The 21,528-nt window shown below is 40.2% G+C and overlaps 1 protein-coding gene across 4 annotated transcripts in view; it reads right to left on the bottom strand.

Annotated features, from left to right (window-relative positions):
- Positions 1-5,337, bottom strand: part of NMNAT2 (nicotinamide nucleotide adenylyltransferase 2) — a 107,775-nt gene extending 102,438 nt beyond the window's left edge. Inside the window, exons 1-2 of one of the 4 annotated variants that reach the window (XM_080649102.1) lie at positions 5,136-5,337; positions 4,683-4,825 (exon numbers count right to left, since the gene is read on the bottom strand). In XM_080649102.1, coding sequence (XP_080505228.1) covers positions 4,683-4,767 — 85 coding nt within the window. In that variant the 5' untranslated portion in view covers positions 4,768-4,825; positions 5,136-5,337. Of the gene's footprint in view, positions 1-4,534; positions 4,605-4,682; positions 4,891-5,135 lie in introns of those variants that run through there. The other 3 variants (XM_080649101.1, XM_080649104.1, XM_080649103.1) reach the window with 3 other exon arrangements.
- Between the last annotated feature and the right edge of the window lie 16,191 nt (positions 5,338-21,528).

Below are 21,528 nucleotides of genomic sequence, written 5' to 3'. Positions count from 1 at the left end.
TTAGGATATTTTTGAGCAATTTGGGATGATTTGAAATGCTTTAGAAATGAATGAGAACTGTACTAAAAAGTGTATATTTCACAGTATCATTAAATATATATTAAGGGACCATTACTGGTATCTGAGGGGACAATATTATAAAATTTAGACTTAAATCTTTTTAAAGAAACACTTTCAAAACTGAGTTTTCATTCTCTTTCTTAGTCATGTATAGATTACTTTCACAACTATTGCCTAACAATGGTCAGCAAACTCATTAGTCAACAGAGCCAAATATCAACAGTACAACGATTGAAATTTTTTTTGAGAGCCAAATTTTTTAAACTTAAACTTCTTCTAACGTCACTTCTTCAAAAATAGACTCGCCCAGGCCATGGTATTTTGTGGAAAAGCCACACTCAAGGGGCCAAAGAGCCGCATGTGGCTCGCGAGCTGCAGTTTGCCGACCACTGGCCTAACACAAAGCAGAGATTATCCATTTAATTTTGATAAAATCTAAATTCTTTAACATGACTTATAAGCCTTTATAATTTATCATATTTCCACTTACTTTCCCAGGTTTATCTCTCATTCCCTTTCTCCTTGAACCATCCTGAACTTTTCTTAGTTCTAATATGTTATGGCTGTCTGTCTTACCACCTCAGCCCTTGTGTGTGGTTGATTGCTCTATCTGGAACAAGAGTCTATACATTCACTTATTTTCTTATTTACTTAACAACTATTATGGAGCAAATGTGTGCCTTTAAAATAGGCATTGCAAGCATATTAAACAATTTCTCAATTTCTGACAGTTACTCTCTACATATTAGTAGCAACTCAAATTCATTTTTCATTTGACTTATAGTTGTAACAATAAGGGCTGCATTTCCACTTCCACAACAAATAGAGAGAGCCATCTTCATTACCCTTTGAGAGTTACAAATTGGTTCATGTCTCTTTTCAAAAGACCCAATGGTTCAAAGCAAAAATATTTTGAAATAGAAAAACTGGGAAATCCAATTATTTTGCAATCATCAAAAAAGAGGATACATTTCTGCTGTGATCAAGTCCCTCAATTCCTTTTTTTTTTTTATGGCAAAACTAATCTGATCAGTCAGTTGTTTTCTTACTTTTCTATTTAATTTATTATCTGATTTCCCAGTGGTAGGTTTATTGACAAATTTAGCAATATAAATATAGTTATACTGAAATAGAATCTCTATATACTTATTAACTAAGAAGGTACATGTTTAAAAAACTAGCATAACATTATCTTCTTATGTAATAAGGTAGACCCATGAAATAAAACATTGTTAGATCATGGATTTACTTTTCCAAAAATTTTTTATTTAGCCCTGAAAACATTTCAATTACAGTAAAGTATATAGGTGTCAGATATCTCTACACAAATATTGTTTTTTACTATATGTTTCTATAGCCACAAAGAGAAATAATATCAACTCCCCTTTCAGAGTAAAGGGAAATTTTCATTTTAAAATATTTTACAAATATTGACAACTGTACAGGTACTACTTTACAGAGGTAGTGAGTTTTTAGTTCTGAATGCCACCTCTCTTTTTACTGATAGTCTTTTTTCTTTGGTTAACAACTGCATTTCAAAACACAGCTCTATTAAAATTGTCTAACGCCAAAGTTCTGTTTAGATCTTAAAAAATGTTTCCATTACAAATTTCAGGCACCTTAAAGAAACTTGATAATTTTATTGCATTCAATTATTTTTGTATTGTTGGGGAGGAAATTTAAAAAGCCATTTAAAAGAAGAAAATAGTTTGTGGGTAATTGTTTTCTTTAGAAGTGGGAAGGAGCTCTTAAGGAAATGCATATTTAGGAATCTCATTTAGTTGATGGCCAATTTGCTTCCAATCTCTATTAGTATATGTTTGAAGGAAATAGAGTTCATGGAATTATGCAATCAGTAGATTAGTGAGCACTTGTTCCTGCCTTTGGTACAGTTCAGAGGCCTCTGCAAGTGGACTCAAAGTCTCAAGTCTGCCACATGCTCTCCATGTCACTTAAGCCACTTAAGAAAGTCCCTTAGCCTCTGAACATCAGTTTTTCATTTGTAAAATGGAGATAATGGTGCCTTTCTTGTAAGTTTGCTATTAGGAATGTGACATAACATATATGAAAAGGCTTTGTAAACTAGAAACTACTCTACAAAAATCAATTACAATATTTATCATGAGCTCAAAGATTCCCATAATGGTTTGTACAAAAAATAGTTGAATATATATTTTTTGTTCTTGTTTCCTTTCCACATGCACATGTGATAAATCCTTTATTAGGTTATAAGCTCCTAACCTAATTAAATAAAGACTTTTGCACAGTGAGCATACCACCTCCTCCTTCCACATTGTTCTCTGGATTACATGTGACTAATGGACACTCAAAAAGTTTTATTGACAGATACTCTCTTCTTCCTTAGTTCCAATAAGAAGCAAATAGTCACTACTGTCAAAGTCTCTTTTCACCTATTCTCTGTCTAAACCTCCCTATTGTAATCCATTCCTTTTTCCACATATTCTATCCTCTAAAGTCATGAAGAACTGGCAGGTCAACATTAACTTAATAAAAGCCTGTATCGTTGTTACCAAACTCTTCAGACGCAAGACAGAATCCTTGGTTTTCTATCTAATACTGTCCCTCTTGCAAACCCCAAAACAAGCAGAATTAACTACATCCTCGGCCCAAGGAAGAAGGAGGAGTGTCTCCTGGCTCAGGAAAAATTCCTAGAGCCAAGAAGTTCCAGAGGGAAGTCCATCCCCATCTGGGCAAGTGAGAGGAATACAGAACACCACATAAAATGGCTAGAGGAAATGTGAACAGAGAGAAAAGGAAGGATAAGGCTGAAGACATCAGAAGCAAAAGAAAGTGAAAGTACAGTGTTCCCAAGGCTCTGTCTGATATTCCTTTACAAGACTGATAAGATGCTCTGGTCTACCCTGATGCTTAACAAAAAGTCTTTATTTACCAGGTAAGTAGGTAAGTTGGCATTAGCTCCTAATGAAATGCCTTTCAAAGCTGAAGGGGATGGTGAGGAAAGGATGGCTACCTCTCAGTCCCCCTTCTTGGATCCTATACATGTGCCTACCCATCTGCCCTTGGCTCAAAGTAACTCTGTATTCTTTTTGTGAGGTTTTTAATAAGCGGACCCAGTTCAACGCACCTTTTAGGTTTAGAGAGAATATTTTTAGTGTAAGACACCTCTCCCAGTCTTTGTCGATATGATGTGGCTTTCACTAAAGAGCCCAAGAAGAGCTCAGCGATCCTCGGGCTCCCGGTAAACACGTGTGCCCGCAGCCAGCTCCGGCACACCCTGCATTTCAGCACCGCCGCCTCTGGATAGCGCCCTGTTGACCGCCCGGGTCGCCTCCCACGGTCACTCATCCATCCCCAGCCCACTCGTTCTCCCCTTCTCCTTTCCCTCAGTGCCAGAAAAAAAAAAAAAAAAAGGCACCCTCATTAACTTCTAATCCCTCATTAAGCCTGCTTCCGCGTCCCTCCCTCAGGGTCTAAACGTGCACACCCCCGCGCCTATGAGTCTGGCCGGAGCCGCAGCAAAGCCACTCGTGCCGGAGATCTCCGACAGGCATCGATCCCTTTCTCTTGCCCCTGCTAATCCCAAACCAGCAGCCAAGAGCCGGCTCGCTCCCCCTCTCTCCGAGCCCCAAGCCTCCCAGAAACAAACGGCGCGATAGTGTTCTCTCTCTCTCTCTCTCTCTCTCTCTCTCTCTCACACACACACACACACACACACACACACACACACACACACACACACACACGCCCCAAATCGCGTGAGCGCGCGCGCGCACACACACACATTCATATACACACACTCGCACGCCGCAAGCCTCCCAGGTGCCATCGCCGCCCTGGGAAGAACGTCAGCCAACTTGGGTCCAGATCCATCCACACCAGCTGGGGAAGGCCTCTGGCCGCGGCCGCCCCGCCCCCGCCCCCCTCCCGGGCAGCGGGTCCCCACAGCCAAGCCCAAGCTGGCCAGTCCCCCCCCCCCCCGCTCCTCTGCCCCATTCATTCAACCACCCACCTCCCTCCGGCAAAACACAGCGCACCACCCTCAAACATTCCCCCCCACCCTGGGCCACCCAACCACCATCCAAGCCCTGAATTAATCTGTTACTGGTTGTTGTGAGTGTAATGTTTGTGTCTCGGATGCATATACATCATTTAACTCCTTCGAGCTTTCCGCCCAGCCTAAACAAACCGCACGTTATCTCCAACCCCCTCCTCCTCGCTTCTCCGCGCCCCAACCTCTGCCCCATCCCGATCCTCATCAGCCAAGGAGCCAAACCACCGCACAGCCGCACCCAAGTTCTCGAACCTCGACCTCCCATCCAGCCCAAACCAACACTCACCTTCGCCCCTTCCCCTCCCCCACCTCTTACCTCCTCCCCGCCGTACGCCCCCCACACCCGGCCCCCACCCCGAGAGCCGGGTCTGGCCCGAGCAAGTGACGCCTCGAAAGCGCAGTTTGCATCCCCTCCCCGGAGCCGGGAATAGAGGGGCTGACCTCCGACCAGCGGGATCCGCCAGCGGGATCAGCTAGCGAACCCCTCCGAAGGGCCACACGCCTCCCGGTTCAGTCGCCCTGGAAAATACCGGTGCCGGGGACTGGAGAGAGGCGGAAGCAGCCTCGGGGGGTGGGCGGGAGGACTCACCGAACATCTGAATGTGCCCTTTGGTGATGGGATTAAAGCTGCCGCAGGCAAGCAAGATAACGTGGGTCTTGGTGGTCTCGGTCATGGTGCGGTGGGTTCCTCGAGCTGGTCCAGGGGTCGCTTTTCTTTTTGTGTCTCGATGTCTGCAGAGGGAGAAAGGAAGGCGAGGCTCCGGCGTTGGATGCTGTGGACTCCAAGGAGCCGCTCCAGACGCAAACCGCGTCACTCCCCGCCTCCCCTTAACGCTTGCATCCCCGGCAAGATCCGAGACTGCTTTTGTACTGCTCTGCTCGGTCCTTCTCTTTTCTTCCTAGCTTCTTTCGCGCCTCTCGACCTTCCTTTCTCTCGCCCCCACCCTACCTCATTCCATCCTGCTTTCTTTTTTAGTGTCTATCAAGACAAAACGTGGTACCCACGTCCAGAACCATGAATACTTACGGCTCCTTCTCTTACCTCCTTCTGATTTAGTTTTCCTCCCTCATTCTAACACTTTTCTGTCCACATCTATTCTCTAAATCCAAAAGCGTTCGATAGTAAGAACTGTTTCTTTCTCTCTTCCTAAGATTTTAAGTGAGAAATGACTATTGTTCATTTCAGGAGTGTTTACTTCTGCCTTTGTTTTGTCCCTTATCTGATGATTTTGAACTACTGGACTGAGCCAAGAAATGGGGAAGCCCCAATCCTTCCCCTCTTCCCTTTTGTGGGTTGAAACAATGAGATCAGATTGGGAGAACATAACTGGGGCACAATGAGCTAAAGTTGTCTTAGAAAACGACTGGGATCTTACATAAGCTGCCAAAAAATGAGGCAAAGATGTGCACATTCAATAAATGTTTCTTGGGTGCTCACTGTTGTGTTTAGACTTGGTTATAAAATCTGCTGATAAATCCAAGTCCCTGTCTTCATCGAGTGTACATTCCAGTGAAAGGAAATGGACAATACACAACAGATCAAGAAAATATTAGATGGCAGCTGTGCAATGCTCAATCAGTGAATGTAATTTATTCTCCGACTGTGAGTGGAGGAAAGGGGACCTCTTTACATCAAGTAGTTAGAGAAGGCCTCTCTGGGCAGGTAAATTTTAAACTGAAACCTAAAAGACAAGGAGTTGCTAGTACAAATATTTGGGGACAGGTAAGAGTTTATGGTGCCAGTGTGGCTAGAGTACTAGTATATGAATAAAGGGGAAAATCCTGAGAGAGAAGATTGGACTTGTGAGCAGGATCCAATAAAGTAGGCTTTATAGGTTAAAAAGGTAGGGTTTGGAATAATTTAGAAAGGAATGAAATAAGGAAACCGTTGGAGACCTTCCACACTGGGGAAGCAGAATGCTTCCAGGTGCCAACATGCTGGGCCCCAAGCTCTCAGAGGACAGAATTGCCTTTGTCTATGTATCTTTATTTGGCTGTTGTTCATATATCACTTAATATCTTCTGTAATAAGTGGGGTATCTAGTGGTGGTGGTGGTCGGGGGGGAACCCATTGAAGCTTTTAAGCAGAGGAGTGATTCATAATTTACACTTTTATAAGACAATTCTGGCTGCTAGGTGGGAAATAGGAAGACAAGGAAAGCATTTAGGAAAACTTGCTGGCAGTCTAAGCAAATGGAATGGTCTTTGGACTAGGATTTATGGACGTGACGTTGATGAGAAGCAAAGGGTCTCAGGATAAGTTTTGTAAATAAAGTTTTTGATCTTTGCAAAGAGATTGAATTTGGAAGATGAGGGAAAGAAATCTAGGAAAATGTCTAGAAATTTGGCTTATGGAAATGAAGAGGTGGAGACTGAGAAAGATGGGAAAAGAAAGTGTGAAAAGCGAGCAAGTGTTGTGTTCTGATATAATAGATAGACCTAATAACTTCTTTTTTAAACTGGCCTTTTAAAAATTGAGATAATGATTGACATATATCATTGTATTAGTCTCAGGTGTACATAATAATTCTGAACACAGAACTCCACAAATACAAATATTTACCTTTCCTGGGCTTCAAGATTATTGGGTAAATTGCTTATCTAAGAGTATATAATAGGGGTGCAATAAATGTTAAATCATTCTGACTAGCAAATCAACCCTAATATGTATAAAATTTCTAGTTTAAATACAAGGGTCCTAAGAATTGGTGTATATCAATAATGAAGTTTGCATCTTCCCTGATATGGAATGCAGGTTATTGGGTCAGAAAGAGCAAGATGTTGAAGGGAGGCTGACTTGGGTATGAAACAATGACACTAGCTGGGCAATTAACATGATTATAGCTGAGCAATAAATATTTATTGAGATCTGCCATGTGTCAGGCACTTGATTTAGGGGCTTTGAACAAAACAAAGTCCCTGCTTTAGTATAACTCACATTTTAGAGAAGAAAACAGATCATAAAACAATGAATAAACCTAATGGTAATAAATACCATAATGAGAAGGAAGCAGAGTAAAAAGAAAAAGAAAGGGAAATTCTCCTTTATTTAAGGTGATCAGGAATGGTTTCTTTGATAACAAGGTCTCTGAGCAGGGGCCTGAAGGAAATGAAGAAATGTTTCACTTGATAATTGTATGTGTCACTTGGTAATTGTATGGCTTTGAACTAGAGCTGCTATATTACATGCCCTGTGTACTATATATACAGGTGTATAGTATGTATCACATATGACCATGTGTGAGTAAATGACTTTTTTTAAAGCATATTGTCAGTTTTAGGCCAAACTCCACAGTTGTTATGTTCAAAATACGTATTTTTGTGTGTGTTTAGATTTTTTTATTATTTTTAATCCTCACTTGATATTTTTTCATTGATTTTTAGAGAGAGTGGGAGAGGGAAAGACAGAGAGAAATATCAATGTGAGAGAAACACATAGACTGGTTGCCTCCAGCATGCACTCCTCCCACCCCCACCCCAGGGCCCAAGCCCGGGAGGAGCCTGCAACCCAGGTACTTGCTCTTGACCAGACTCTGGTCCCCAGGCTGACGCTCTATACACTCAGCCAAACCATCCAGGACTATTTAGAGTTTGTTACTGATGACTTTGTCAAGGATGTTTCTGGAAGTTACAATCTTAGAAGGCAATGAATTGGAAAACAAATAGCCAAAAAACATACTAAAAACAAATTAATTTTCAGTTAGGATTTCGAGTCTGACTTATATAGAAATAGGAATGTCAAGTCTCTTGCATAATACATGTACCTTAGTATATAGAGTGAGCTATTCTTTATGGTGCTTATTTTAACTTAGGTAACATAATTTGGTCCAATATTTCAACTTTCCAACAGCTGGATAATTGCTTTAGGCTGAAAAGGAACCAGAGTTATTCTCCCACAGCCTAAATCTTGCAATCTGCTCCAGCTAGTTCAATTTCCAAATGTCTCAAGGCAGACAGTCTAACCCAGAACTTTCCCTGCTATAAATATCTGTTCTGATGGGCAGGCTTAAGTGTCTATCGGGTCTGGTATGAAATGTGTATATGTAAAATCTAGCAGTGTGGGTACTGATGCTCACTTATCTCCCTATTTACCTAGCTTGAATTAATCACCCATTTGCATCACAAATCAGGGTAAAACCATTTCATGTTTATGAAGCTGGGTTCCAAAGTAATACTAGGGATCCTTCACAGGAAGAGCAAAAAGGCACACACCTAGATGTGGCTCCTTCAGTTCCTGAGATAAAGTCAGATATTAAATATTTATTTTATGTTTTCCTGGTAAAAAAATATTACTCTGGGAAATGACTCTGAGAAATCCCATGACTCTTTAGGATTCTCTACAATTCTCTATATTTGCATAGTTCTCTCTCTCCTTTGCTTTCTCTACTTCAAGACAAACATCTTCAGGGAATAGGATATGTAAAGAAAAGTTCTATTAGAAAGAATTACAATGGATGAGAAAAATATTCCTTGAAATGACATGTGAGAATATCTCTGCCTCCTTCCTTTAAGTCAGCCGAATGAAAAACATGTCTAGCCCACAGGAGTCTTAAATAAAGGATAGGCAACTTAAAAGATAAAAGTTTTGTGGGGGGTTTTTTATTACATTAATACCTCACAATTTGGTCAAGTCAGATTTAACCTAGAATTTTAATCCCATGACTCCCCAAATTTATGAAATGTAGAAATTAACAGTGGTGCAGCCGAGCTTCTCTAAAAACTTGCCAATAATAACCAATTTCAGAGGAAATGGAGGCATAAGAAAAATTTGCACCAGTTGGACCTGTTAGCTTCAGTCTTCACAACCCATATTCATTCTGTTGTTGTACTTGAGGTGGCTGAAGGTTGGTAGCTGTATATTTTTAGATTTTATGAGTTTCTTGTATGATTTGGGACCATTTCAGAAATCTATAGTAGACACCCTATTCAAACTAACTTAAGCCAAAAAGAATTTATTAATCTACTAGAGGCCCAGTGCACAAGATTTGTGCACTGGCGAGGCGGGGGTCCCCTCAGCCTGGCCTGCACCCTCTTGCAGTCAGACATCCCTCTCACAGTCCAGGACCCCTCGCTCCTTACCTCCTGCCTGCTCTTTACCGCTTGGCTCACTGCTCCTTAGCACTGCCGCAGAGGCGGGAGAGGCTCCTGCCACCTCCCCTGGGCTTACCAGCCATGAGCCTGGCTTCTGGCTGAGCAGCGCTCCCCATGTGGGAGCGCACTGACTACCAGGGGGCAGCTCCTGTGTTGAGCATCTGCCCTCTGGTGGTCAGTGAGCATCATAGTAACTGGTCATTCTGCCATTCGGTCTATTTGCATATTAGGGTTTTATTATATAGTATAATTCTTGCTGGTCCCTAATATTCTATTTCTGCCTCTATCAAAAGGATTTGCCCAGCCGAAACCGGTTTGGCTCAGTGGATAGAGCGTCGGCCTGCGGACTGAAGGGTCCCGGGTTCGATTCCGGTCAAGGGCACATACCTTGGTTGCGGGCACATCCCCAGTGGGAGGTGTGCAGGAGGCAGCTGATCAATCTTTCTAACTCTCTATCCCTCTCCCATCCTCTCTGTAAAAAATCAATAAAATCTTTTTTTTAAAAAAAAAGGATTTGCCCAAGATCATTCAGTGCTACCCATGGCACAGGCAGGATTCGAACCAGGCCTGTCAAGAGTCCAGGGCCCCTTCCTATAGCAAGGCCCCACACTGCCTTTCTGAAGGAAGATTCATTGATGCAGGACTATGGAGTGAGTGAGGGTCTCTTGACTCTCCAACATGATAACTAACCTGGGTGAGGACAGAAAGACTGCTGTGCCAGCCCACTGTGCAGTGACAGTTCCAGATAAAGGCTGAGCCCACTATCTACCCAGACTGACTGCCAGGCAGAGTCCCACCAGTTCGACTTGATATATGGGGTAGAGAAGGCAGCCCTCACTGCCTGTGATCACCAGCACCTGCTCTGCTTTCTCACCTGCCAACCTCTGCTGGGGCCTTCCTTCCCCTTCAGCTGTGAGACTAAACATGTTCTGGCTCAGCTGGTCTTTGAACTTGCTCTTGGTTCTCGGGTGCCTAAGTCCCAGGCATGTCTCTTTCCAGGAAGACTTCCTGGCAGAAGGTAAGCATAGGCCAGTTTTGGTGAAAATGCTTTAAAATCTTTCTTGAGGCCCTAAAAGATAGTTGAGATGGTTCCCGAGATGATTTGAGCAAATTCATCACGGTAGAGAAAGTGTCATTAATGTATAATAGGAGTTCATGTCCTCATATAAGTAGCGCTGAAAGAGTACTTTGAAGTAATCAAAGTCTGTATTATTAGAAATGATGGATCTTTTGCTCTTTCCACCACTCTGGAAAAATGCAGGAGCCATAATATGGGTTGAAATGAAATATGCTACTAAAAGTAGGCAATTTCACAATGCAATGGATAAGTAACTGCTGAGGTGGCTGAATCTGATGCATTGTTCTCTCTTCTCTCACCATTGTGCTCTCCAACAAATCCAGGATGCTGAAAGAAAAGGAAGCATTTCTCATGGGAGAATGACCCAGATCAGATTTAATTGATCAACCTAGAGAATGGGATTCAGAGGAGGAAGAAGGAAACTTGCTCAGACCTTTTCCTAAAAGCTCCACTGAGAAAAAAAGGCAAAATGGGAGTTTTCTGAACATAAAGTGGGGCTTGGTATATTTGTGTTTGGTGTGTGTGTGTGTGTGTGTGTGTGTGTGTGTGTGTGTGTAGGGTAGTATCTTGCTCAGGGAGAGTTTACCTGGAAATATTTGTTATGAGAGATCTGGATATTATTGAAAATAATACAATGAAGGGAAACCAAGGCAGAAAAGTAAACTATATATTAGTCAAACTTCATATATGGAAATCCATGTTTACACAAGAGATACGTAGGAAGTGGATGATTATTGATGGGTTCTTTTGTTGTTGTTTTAGATGTTTTTCTAAATAAGATTTTCCTAAGTACCAAGATCCTCATTGGGCATCCATGTTATAAGATATAGAAAACTAAGTTATAGTTACATTAAGAAGCCAATATTGTGCTAATTTGCCTAAGTTTCCTTTAGTTGCTCCCGTGATTAACCACTCTTCCACCTTGCCCTCCCTTCCCCGCCCCCCCCCACCTCCCTGCCCCCACAAAAGATGCCCATGTTAAATATATCCCAGGGGGAAGTTCAGGAAAAAATATGCTTAAGAAGCTTGGTAGATCCCTTTGTATGCAAAGAATGTATTTATCCCAGGTGATTAGTGCTCATTCCCCAAAGCTTCCTCTGAAGGATTAATTCTTGGCCTTTTCTGGTTAGCCCAGTCCTTAATGATAAGTGCAATTTAAAGTGATAGACATACAAGCTACTAAAAGTAGTCTATACTTTTCTATATTAACTAACTCAAATTTATCCTCTTTCTAATTAGTTTGAATGAGTGCCATAGTACAGAGATTGCAAATTTATTCAAGAAAATATTTTCAGAGTCAAAAGAAGGGTGCTTGAGATGCTTTTGCTCGCTAGACCTAGAAGTTGCCTTTGAGATAGTAGGAGACTGTTGGTTGCCAACTCCCTTCTTCCTTTTTTTAGGCTCTCAGTCCCATCTATCTTGGGAGTCGGTGTAACTGGGTGACCCAGTTCTGGCCAATGATACACGAGGGCAAGTGAGCTAGGGTGAGAGGGGGGTCACTTCTGGGAATGATTTTTATTCCTGATAAAAACAGGTGGGGGTTCAAACAATTTTTTTTAATATATATTTTTTTATTGATTTGTTACAGAGAGGAAGGAAGAGGGATAGAGAGTTAGAAACATCAATGGGAGAGAAACATCGATCAACTGCCTCTTGCACACCTCCTACTGGGGATGTGCCCACAACCAAGGTACATGCCCTTGACTGGAATCGAACCTGGGACCCTTCAGTCCGCAGGCCGATGCTCCATCCACTGAGCCAAACCGGTTTCGGCTGATCGATGTTTCTAACTCTCTCTCTATCCCTCTCCCTTCCGCTCTGTAAAAAATCAATAAAATATATTTTTAAAAAAATTTAAAAAACAAGAAGAAACAAACAAACAAGTTTTCTCACTATCAAAGAAAGAAGTTACAAATAAGCAGAGAAGGCTAGAATGGACCCTGTGGTTCTAGATTAAAGTAGACTATAATTAGTATGAACCCACTACCTGTTGTATATACACGGGTAGAAAGATACAGAAGTAAATATGAATTTGTGTGTATATATGGGTTAGTAAACATACACACATTTCCTTGTTTATCAGTTCAAAAAAAGGGCCTACAAGCAATGATACCCCATTAGAAATGAGCACCCAGATCTTGCTTTCTAAACATCAACCTCCAATAAAAGAAACCAAGGCTTCTGGAAGAAAGGGCTGATTCTATGACTGAACCAAGGAAAATACAAGTCTGGAGCTGCCTACAGTGCCTTAAAGGAAGGAAGTGCTAAAATAATAAAGGATAGGGCATGTTTGGGGCATATCTAAGACCACTCACGCAATGACTCATAGGACTCAGCCTATAGTTACATTAATGGCTAAAATTTTTTTTAAAATATATTTTATTGATTTTTTACAGAGAGGAAGGGAGAGGGACAGAGAGCTAGAAACATCGATGAGAGAGAAACATGGATCAGCTGCCTCCTGCAACACCCCCCACCGGGGTTGTGCCCGCAACCAAAGTACATGCCCTTGACCGGAATCAAACCTGGGACCCTTCAGTCCGCAGGCTGACGCTCTAGCCACTGAGCCAAACCGGTTTCAGCAATGGCTAAAATTTATCACAATGACAGAATCATGTTACACAGCACATCATGAAGGGGGAAAGATACATTGGAGAAATCTATCAATAGGCCTTTGATACGGTCCCTGCCAGCCCAGGAGGAGACACACTAGGTGTGCTACCTTCTCTAACAGTGAAAATGCAGGGCCACATGTGTATGTCTCTCTGCAGGAAGCCCATTTGAGACTTAGAGTTGAGGGCTTTTATTAGGGGATAGTCGTGTAGGCATTCTCTGACTGGCAAGTGCCAAAATCCCAGGATCTCAGAAGGAAGCAGGTGTTTGGTACCTGAAGTGGACAAAATAACCTTCCCAGTGTCGGGAACTTTCCATATCAGTATGGGGAACTCTTCACAAGCCAAGTTCCCAGATGCCAGCCAAGGGCAACCTTGCCAGCAGGCCCTTCTAAAGATAGCAGCCGTGGGCCTGCTATGTTAACGCTTTCCTGTACAGGCCACATAAAAAGGACACAGAAGCCTACCTACCACTCCCATGGCCCAACATGGCACAATTTGAACAACAAAATAAATAATTGTAGTATTGCATTATAATTCAAAGACTAAAATAGATATCCATGAGTCTATACGGATATCAGTAAGTAAATTAGAAGGGAGAAGACAATCCCTGACCGGTTTGGCTCAGTGGATAGAGCGTCAGCCTGTGGACTGAAGGGTCCCAGGTTCGATTCCGGTCAAGGGCATGTGCCTTGGTTGCGGACACATCCCCAGTAGGAAGTGTGCAGGAGGCAACTGAATCGATGTTTCTCTCTCATCGATGTTTCTAACTCTCTATCCCTCTCCTTCTCCCTTCCTCTCTGTAAAAAAAATCAATAAAATATATTAAAAAAAAAAGAAGGGAGAAGACTGTATCTTTCTTACAGAATAATTCCAGATAAGTGCAGAAGGAAAATTGTAGGGGAAATTGAAAATCACCATTAGAGCATAACAATGATAATTTTTAGAAGCAAGATTCCCTAAAATTAGTGGATAAAACAGGAAAAGCAGAATGTTTGTATACCCTCAAAGTATCTCGCCAAAAAAAATATTAATTATTGTGGTGATTTAAACATGTATTCACAAATTTTTTTTTTATAATTAGCCTTCCAGGAGCTGAAGTATAATTCCCTTCTCCCTGAGTGTGGATTGGACTTACTAAGTTCTCCTAACAGAGTCTATAAAAGGGAAGAATAGTATCGTTACAGTAGAGAAATCTGGCAGACACTAATTGATCCACGTGATCAAAGTTAACGTCGGTAATAAGTAATGTTGATATAATGTACCCCTGATGTGATGCGATAAAACGGGTACTTCACCTCTGTGATATCATTTCCCCAAGTCCATAAATTTAGTCTAACCATGAAAAAAATATAAGAAAAACCCCAATCCAGGGATATTCTACAAAATACCTGACCAGTACTATTCAAAATTGTCAAGGTCATGAGAAACAAGGAATGACTGAGTATCACAGATTGAAGGGGACTTAGACGTAATGATGAAATGTAACATGGACTGGATCTTGGAACCAAAAGGGACACTAATGGAAAAACTGGTGAAATCGAAGGAAGTCTGTAGTTCAGTTAATAGTATTATACCAATGTCAATTTCACAGTGTCAGTCATTGAACGATGGTTATATAACATGTTAATGTTAGGGGGAGCTGGATGGAGGATATCCGTGAACTCTCTGTTCTATATTTCCAACTCTTCTGTAAATCTAAAGTTTTTTCCAAAAAAAAATTGTAGGCTGGCACATAACAGTTACTATCTGATGTTAGCTTCTCTTGGTTACTTTACTTAATAATCACCCCCAGAGGGCGATAATGTTGGGAAATTTCTTGTTGCCTCTACTCCAAATAAAAAGTATGTTTCTAAAAGGCATGTACTGGGGGGAAGGGGAGGCCGGGGGGAGGTCAATGGAGAAAAAAAAAAAAGGAGACATATGTACTACTATTTGTAATACTTCAAACAATTTAAAAAAAAGTGTGATTCTAACAATGAGTGATTTTGTGGCATTTATTAGCTTGGGAAATTTCATTGCCCTTTAAAAGAACAATGTCATGATAGAAAGCTACCAGGGTGAAAGTTAATGCTTTTGGTCTTTTTTTTTTTTTTTTTTTTTTTTTTAGTTGCTGGGGTTGCCTTGGTTTTATTGTCCTATCAGTGGAGACTGGTTTCCAGACTGCCAGCACGGCTGGAGAATTGGGTCTGGACTGTGGCCACTTGGAGGCAAGATGCCCCTACATCAGGCCCTACCCTACAAACCCAAGTATCCAAGCCTGTGGTCTTGAGGCTGTTTGGAAATACATGACCCAGAATACTGAAATCGAGTCAACACTGAAGCCAGAAATACCCCAAAATGGGACAGTGTAAAATGTGTGGCCCATGTGGGCCTCTCTGCTGGCCCTAAGAGTTCTAGTTGTATCCTATTCTTACCTGTGCTTCATCCTACAGTAATATGTTTCTTTTCCTCTTATTGGAAGAGAGCTTTGTAAGTTTTACTCTAGCTAAGCTCCTTCTTGCTCAGTGGGCTTTGTAAAGCTACTATGAAGTAGTTATTATTTATGTTCCTACCTCCTTCCAAAAAGAATCTACGGATGGCTCATTCTCCAAATAATTTTGCTAACCCTGGGTCTTTATTCTCATCCAGACCATCTGTTCCTCTTCACCATGAAATCAGAGCACTAAATTTGTGACTGCACAATCATTTCCATGGTAACAGGATGTGGTCTTCATCACTGAATCTTGATTTCCCTCTGACCAGGACCAAGTAGCCGGAGGATGGTGGAGTACACGCTGACATTTCCCATTCTTTCCATGTTTAGCTTCTCTCCAAAGTTCTTACTTTTCATTCTAAAATCTTATACTCAGCCTGGATATGTGTTTTTGCATGGTTTACACAGGAAACCTTTGTCCAGTAAGTGATTAGATATGCAAGCCAAAAAATAATAAGTGGAGAAATATCACACACACACACAAACACACACACACTATGGTACATAAACTTACTTGAAAGTGGGATGATTAGCAAATGCTCTGCATTCATATAGAAGAAAGAGAATAAGAAATGAAAAAAATCTATTTAAAAGACAAGAATCTTCTAAGCCTAAGAAATTGGCTTTGATGACTGAAAAGAAGTGGAAGGCAGCTGACCTCATTCCTGCTCAGTGCTTTCCCTACCTTTGCTTAGCACCGTACAACATAAAAGTCTTCCTGTGGGAGTTCAGACCCTCTGACTGAAGCAAGGTGGATCAGCAGCTTTATACATATAAAGGACTAATAGCTGGATATTTTGTCCATTTGTTTTAATCTCACACAACTTTTTCTTCTCTCACACAACAGTTATACAATCTTTAGAGAAACTTCTTAGAACATAATTTGCTATACTATGGAACTGAGTAAAGGGTATAAAATTTTAAGAGAACTAGTTATTGGAGTATCAGAAGAAAATCCCTGATTTGTACATTAATCTAGCAATTTTACAAGACAGTCTGTAAACAGGCAAGGATTGTTGTAATGAGGCTCTGCTGACATACCACATAACATATTTTATGGATATGTAAGATATATTATAAATGATATATAAAGTTATATGTAATATATTATATAATATATGTATATTATAGAAAAAGTGAAAAGTACAAATTATAAAGGAAAAGCCTAATAAATTTGAACACTCCAAATTTAGTAATATTTGTAAATATTTTGTACTTTTCCTTTTGATTTTTTATCACCAAAAAAATCTGGTATTTGTTTTATTTTCATTATTTTTTTAAAAAAATAAATCTTTATTCAGATTATTACAATTATTTCTCCTTTTTCCCCCATAGCTCCCCTCCACCCATTTCCCACCCCACCTTCTGCCCTTACCTCCCCCCCACTGTCCTCATCCATAGGTGTATGATTTTTGTCCAGTCTCTTCATGAACCCCCCATACCCCTTTCCCCCTGAGAATTATCAGTCCACTCCCTTTCTATGCCCCTGATTCTATTATATTCACCAGATTATTCTGTTCCTCAGGTTTTTAATTCACTTGATTTTTAGGTTCACTTGTTGATAGATATGTATTTGTTGTTCATAATTTTTCTCTTTACTTTTTTCTTCTTCCTCTTCTTTAAGAATACCTTTCAGCATTTCATATAATACTGGTTTGGTGGTGATGAACTCCTTCAGCTTTTTCTTATCTGTGAAGCTCTTTATCTGCCCTTCAATTCTGAATGATAGCTTTGCTGGGTAGAGTAATCTTGGTTGTAGGTTCTTGCTATTCATCACATTGAAAATTTCTTGCCACTCCCGTCTGGCCTGCATAGTTTCTGTTGAGAAGTCAGCTGACAGTCGTATGGGTGCTCCCTTGTAGGTAATTAACTGTTTTTCTCTTGCTGCTTTTAATATTCTCTCTTTGTCTTTTGCTCTTGGCATTTTAATTATGATGTGTCTTGGTGTGGTCCTCTTTGGATTCCTTTTGTTTGGGGTTCTGTAGGCTTCCTGGACTTGTAAGTCTATTTCTTTCACCAGGTGGGGGAAGTTTTGGGTCATTATTTCTTCAAATAGGTTTTCAGTATCTTGCTCTCTCTCTTCTTCTGGCACCCCCATAATTCTGATGTTGGTACGCTTGAAGTTGTCCCAGAGCCTTCTTACATTATCTTCAACTTTTTGGATTTTTTTTTTTTTGCTTTTTGCTTTTTCGGTTGAGTGTTTTTTGCTTCTTTGTATTTCAATTCTTTGACTTGATTTTTGTGTTCCTCTTGTCTGTTTTTGGGTCTCTGTATAATATTTTTTATTTCAGTCAGTGTATGTTTAATTTCTAGTTGGTCCTTTTTCATATCTTCGAGGGTCTCGTTATATTTATCGGCCTTTTCTAGGATATTCTTGAAAAGCCTTATAACCGTGGTTTTGAATTCTATATCCAGTCGTTTGTTTTCCTCCATTTCTTTCGTTTGTGATCTGATTCTTTGACCCCGCATTTTCACTGCTTCCCTGAGTTGGTAAGGTAGATATTTGTGCTAGGTTTCCAATATGGCCCAGTGGGTCTGCCTCCCCACTTAACCTGAGGTGGACACTCTTGGTGCACCCCTTTGTGGACTGTGTGTACAGCCTTGTTGTAATTAAGTCTTAATTGTTGTTGGTATCACTGGGAAGAATTGACCTCCAGGCCAGTTGGCTGTAAGGATCAGCTGTGTCTATGCTGGGAGAAGTTCGGTGCTGGAGACAGCCTTATAGGATTAGACTTGCCAAATTGCAATAGCCTCTGTGCTCAGCTTGGATGGGGTGGAGTCTCAGTCTTGGCTTCCTGTCAGCCTTGCCCTTGCGCGCATGTGCGCTTTCAGTCCTCCGCCTTCCCCGGCTCCCGAGTCTCCGCCTGAGAGTCCAGACTCCCCCCACAAGAGCGTGGGTCCCCAGGGGCTCACCTGGAACTGGGGCTCACTGCAGTCAGAACTGGGGCTCAGTGCAGTCAGGATCCTCTGACTCCCTTCCACTAGGGAAAGCCTGTGGCAACCTCCGCAGCCTTTGTGCGCACTGGCCCGCAAATGTGTTTACAAATATCATACTGAATATAATATGCTGCAATTTGATGTTATAAAAAGACATCCATGTACTGATATAGAGTGAGTTATTTTAACTTCTGTACAGTATTTTGTTGAAAGAATATATCATAGTTTGTCTGTTCCCTATTTATTCACTCATTCTTGGAGTGTTTCCAGTATTTTATTAATACAAACCATATTGTAATTATCCTTACCTATCTTTTTTCACCAACTACAGTTATCTCCTATCTCAGTAAGTGGCATCACCAGGCACCAGGCATAGGTGCTTGGCCCAAAACCTCAAAGTCAATTCTGAACCTTTTCCTTCACACCTTGGACCAAGTTGTCTGTTCTGTATCCTAAATCCAACCACTCGCAACACTCTCAAATCCTAGCCACCAACATCTCTTTCCTACCACTACAGTAGCTTCCTAGCCTACCCCACTCACTCCACTTTACATCATGGACTTTTTGTATTTTTTTTTCCAAGGTGTTAAGCTCATTTGCCATACCTTCTTTTCTGAAATGCACTTTCCTCGGAACTTAAATATGTATATTGCTTGTTCCCTCGTTTCTGTGAATTCTTAAATTCCCCTTCTCAGGAAGGCCTTCCCTGTCCATCTAGCTAAGATAGTGCCTCCTGCCTCCAGGTCTTTACCCTGCTAAACTTTGCTTCAAGATACTGAACTGGTATGTATCCATAAGTCTGTCTCAGCTTCATGAGAGCAGTCTTGTTCACCTTTTATTCCCATAGTCCTACTGTGATGGTTGGTTCAGGTAGGAACTTGATAAATATTCATTCAATAAATGAATGTTTCCTTATGCATTTTTCAACATTTCTTCTGAATTATGTATCTAGAGCTGGCATCTCTGGATCATAGAATGTGTGGACATGGTATTTCCAAGTTGCTCCTATAGATGGTTGTAGGAATTTGTACCTCCATCAGCACAAGATCTCTTATTTCCGTATAACTGATAGCCAACACTTGGTATTATCAGGTTTAGAATTCCCCCCCAATCTGATGGATGCTTTAATTTACATTTCTCTGATTACTAGGGAGGTTGAGTGTATTTTTTAAACCGATTTTTCTATAGGTTGTTTTTCTTTCTCTTATTGGTAAAAGTAATTTATGTTATCTGAATATTAATCTGTGGTTTGATATATATGTTGCAATTATCTTCTCCCAGACTGTGACTTTCCTTTAAATATTGTTTCTAGGATATTTTGTCAAGCAGAATTACTAAATTTGGAGTGTTCAAATTTATTAGGCTTTTCCTTTATAATTTGTGCTTTTGATGGTACATTTAAATAATCCTTCCTTCCCCTGTAATTATAAAGGTATTCACCTATAATTTCTTCTAATGGTTATAATGTTTTTATTTTGTTCCAGGTTTAGATCTTTAATTCATCTGGAGTTTAATTTATAGCAGTGGTTCTCAAACTGTAGTATGGGGATAACTGGAAGTCCCAAGACTTTTTCAGGAAGTTTACAAGGTCAACCCTATTTTTGTAATAATACCAAGACATCATTTGCTTTTTTTCACTCTCATTCTCTCATGAGTAGTAGAATTTTCCAGAGGCTATGTGATATGTAATGATGTCATCATGATTGGGCAACTTATAAACAGCAGAAACTTAGTGCTCACAGTTCTGAAGGCTGCGAGGTGTCTGATCAGAACACTAATCTCATTCATGAAGGCTCCACCCTCATAACCTAATCACCTCTCAATGGTCCTACCTACTAATGCCATCACCTAGGAGTTAGGATTTCCACATAAGAATTTGGGGGGAACACAAACATTCACATAATCAAACATGGTAAATATCAATAGCTGTACCCCACATAAACAATAATTGTGGGATCTTCAATAATTTTTAAAAATATAAAGGAGTTCTGAGACCAAAAATTTTGAGAACTGTTGGCATAATGTATGAGATAGGGATCCCATTTAATTTTTTTTTCAGTTCTCTCACATTTTTTGTCCAACTTTTTGTAGGCATATTATTATTATTATTATTTCTGTTGCAATTGTAAATGGGATCTTCCCCTGTTACATAGGTGTATAGGTTTCCTATTATTTAGGTATATAGGGTTGCTATTGACTTTTTGCATTGATCATGATTTAGCAACATTACTCAACACTTAGTCTAATATATTTTTCTTGAAAAGCCTCTTGGAGATTCTAATTAAAAAAACAATGTTTTCTGTAAATATTTTGTACTTTTCCTTGCTAATCACTGAACAGCTTTTTTTCCTCTTAAATACAGGACTAGAACTTGTAGCATAACATTTCATTGTAGAGGTTAGAGCAGGCTCATCATGTTCTTGACTCTAATGATAATACTTCTAGTCTCATAATTAATGTTTGTTATAGCTTCTTTGTATATGGTATACTCACATCAATAGTCTTTGTTAGAGAAAAGATTTTGTTATTAATTATGTTTCTTGACTTTTCATTTTATTTGTATTTATTGAGATAGGCAGTATATGGATCTTTTCCTTAATCTGATAATAGGTGGGTTATAGATAGATTTTAGATAGGTCTTTGTATTTCAGGTCAACTTTACTTGTGCTCGATGTATTATATTGTATACTCTGCTGGATTTGATTTTGTAATTTATTTAGGATTTTCATATCAAAGTTCAAAAAATGAGATTTGTCTAAATTTTTCTTTGGTATCCAGATAAGTTCCAGTAAGTTCATAAAATAAGCTGGGTAGACTTTACTCCTATTACCTGGAACAATTTGTATAGATGGGATTGTGCCATTAACATTGGTAAAGGTCACCTGTAAAACCATTAGGCATGGTTTCTTTGACAAAACATGGGGGGAGGATGGGAAGGACATTACCAGGAGACTTTTGACTACTGATCTATTTTATTAATTATTGATTTGTTCAGACTTTCTATTTCTTTTTGAGGAAATTTGCACTTTTCTAGTAAATTGTCTATTTTTACTTCATTTTTCAATTTACTGGCATAAGACCACTCAATATTATAAATTTTACAGTATAACTGATGATATTCTTTTTTTTTTAAAATATATTTTATTGATTTTTTACAGAGAGGGATAGAAAGCTAGAAACATCGATGAGAGAGAGACATCGATCAGCTGCCTCCTGCACGCCCCCCACTGGGGATGTGCCC

The sequence above is a fragment of the Plecotus auritus genome, assembly GCF_963455305.1.
Source record: "Plecotus auritus genome assembly, chromosome: 12".
Classification (NCBI taxonomy): domain Eukaryota; kingdom Metazoa; phylum Chordata; class Mammalia; order Chiroptera; family Vespertilionidae; genus Plecotus; species Plecotus auritus.
This window is presented reverse-complemented; position numbering and strand designations above follow the sequence as displayed.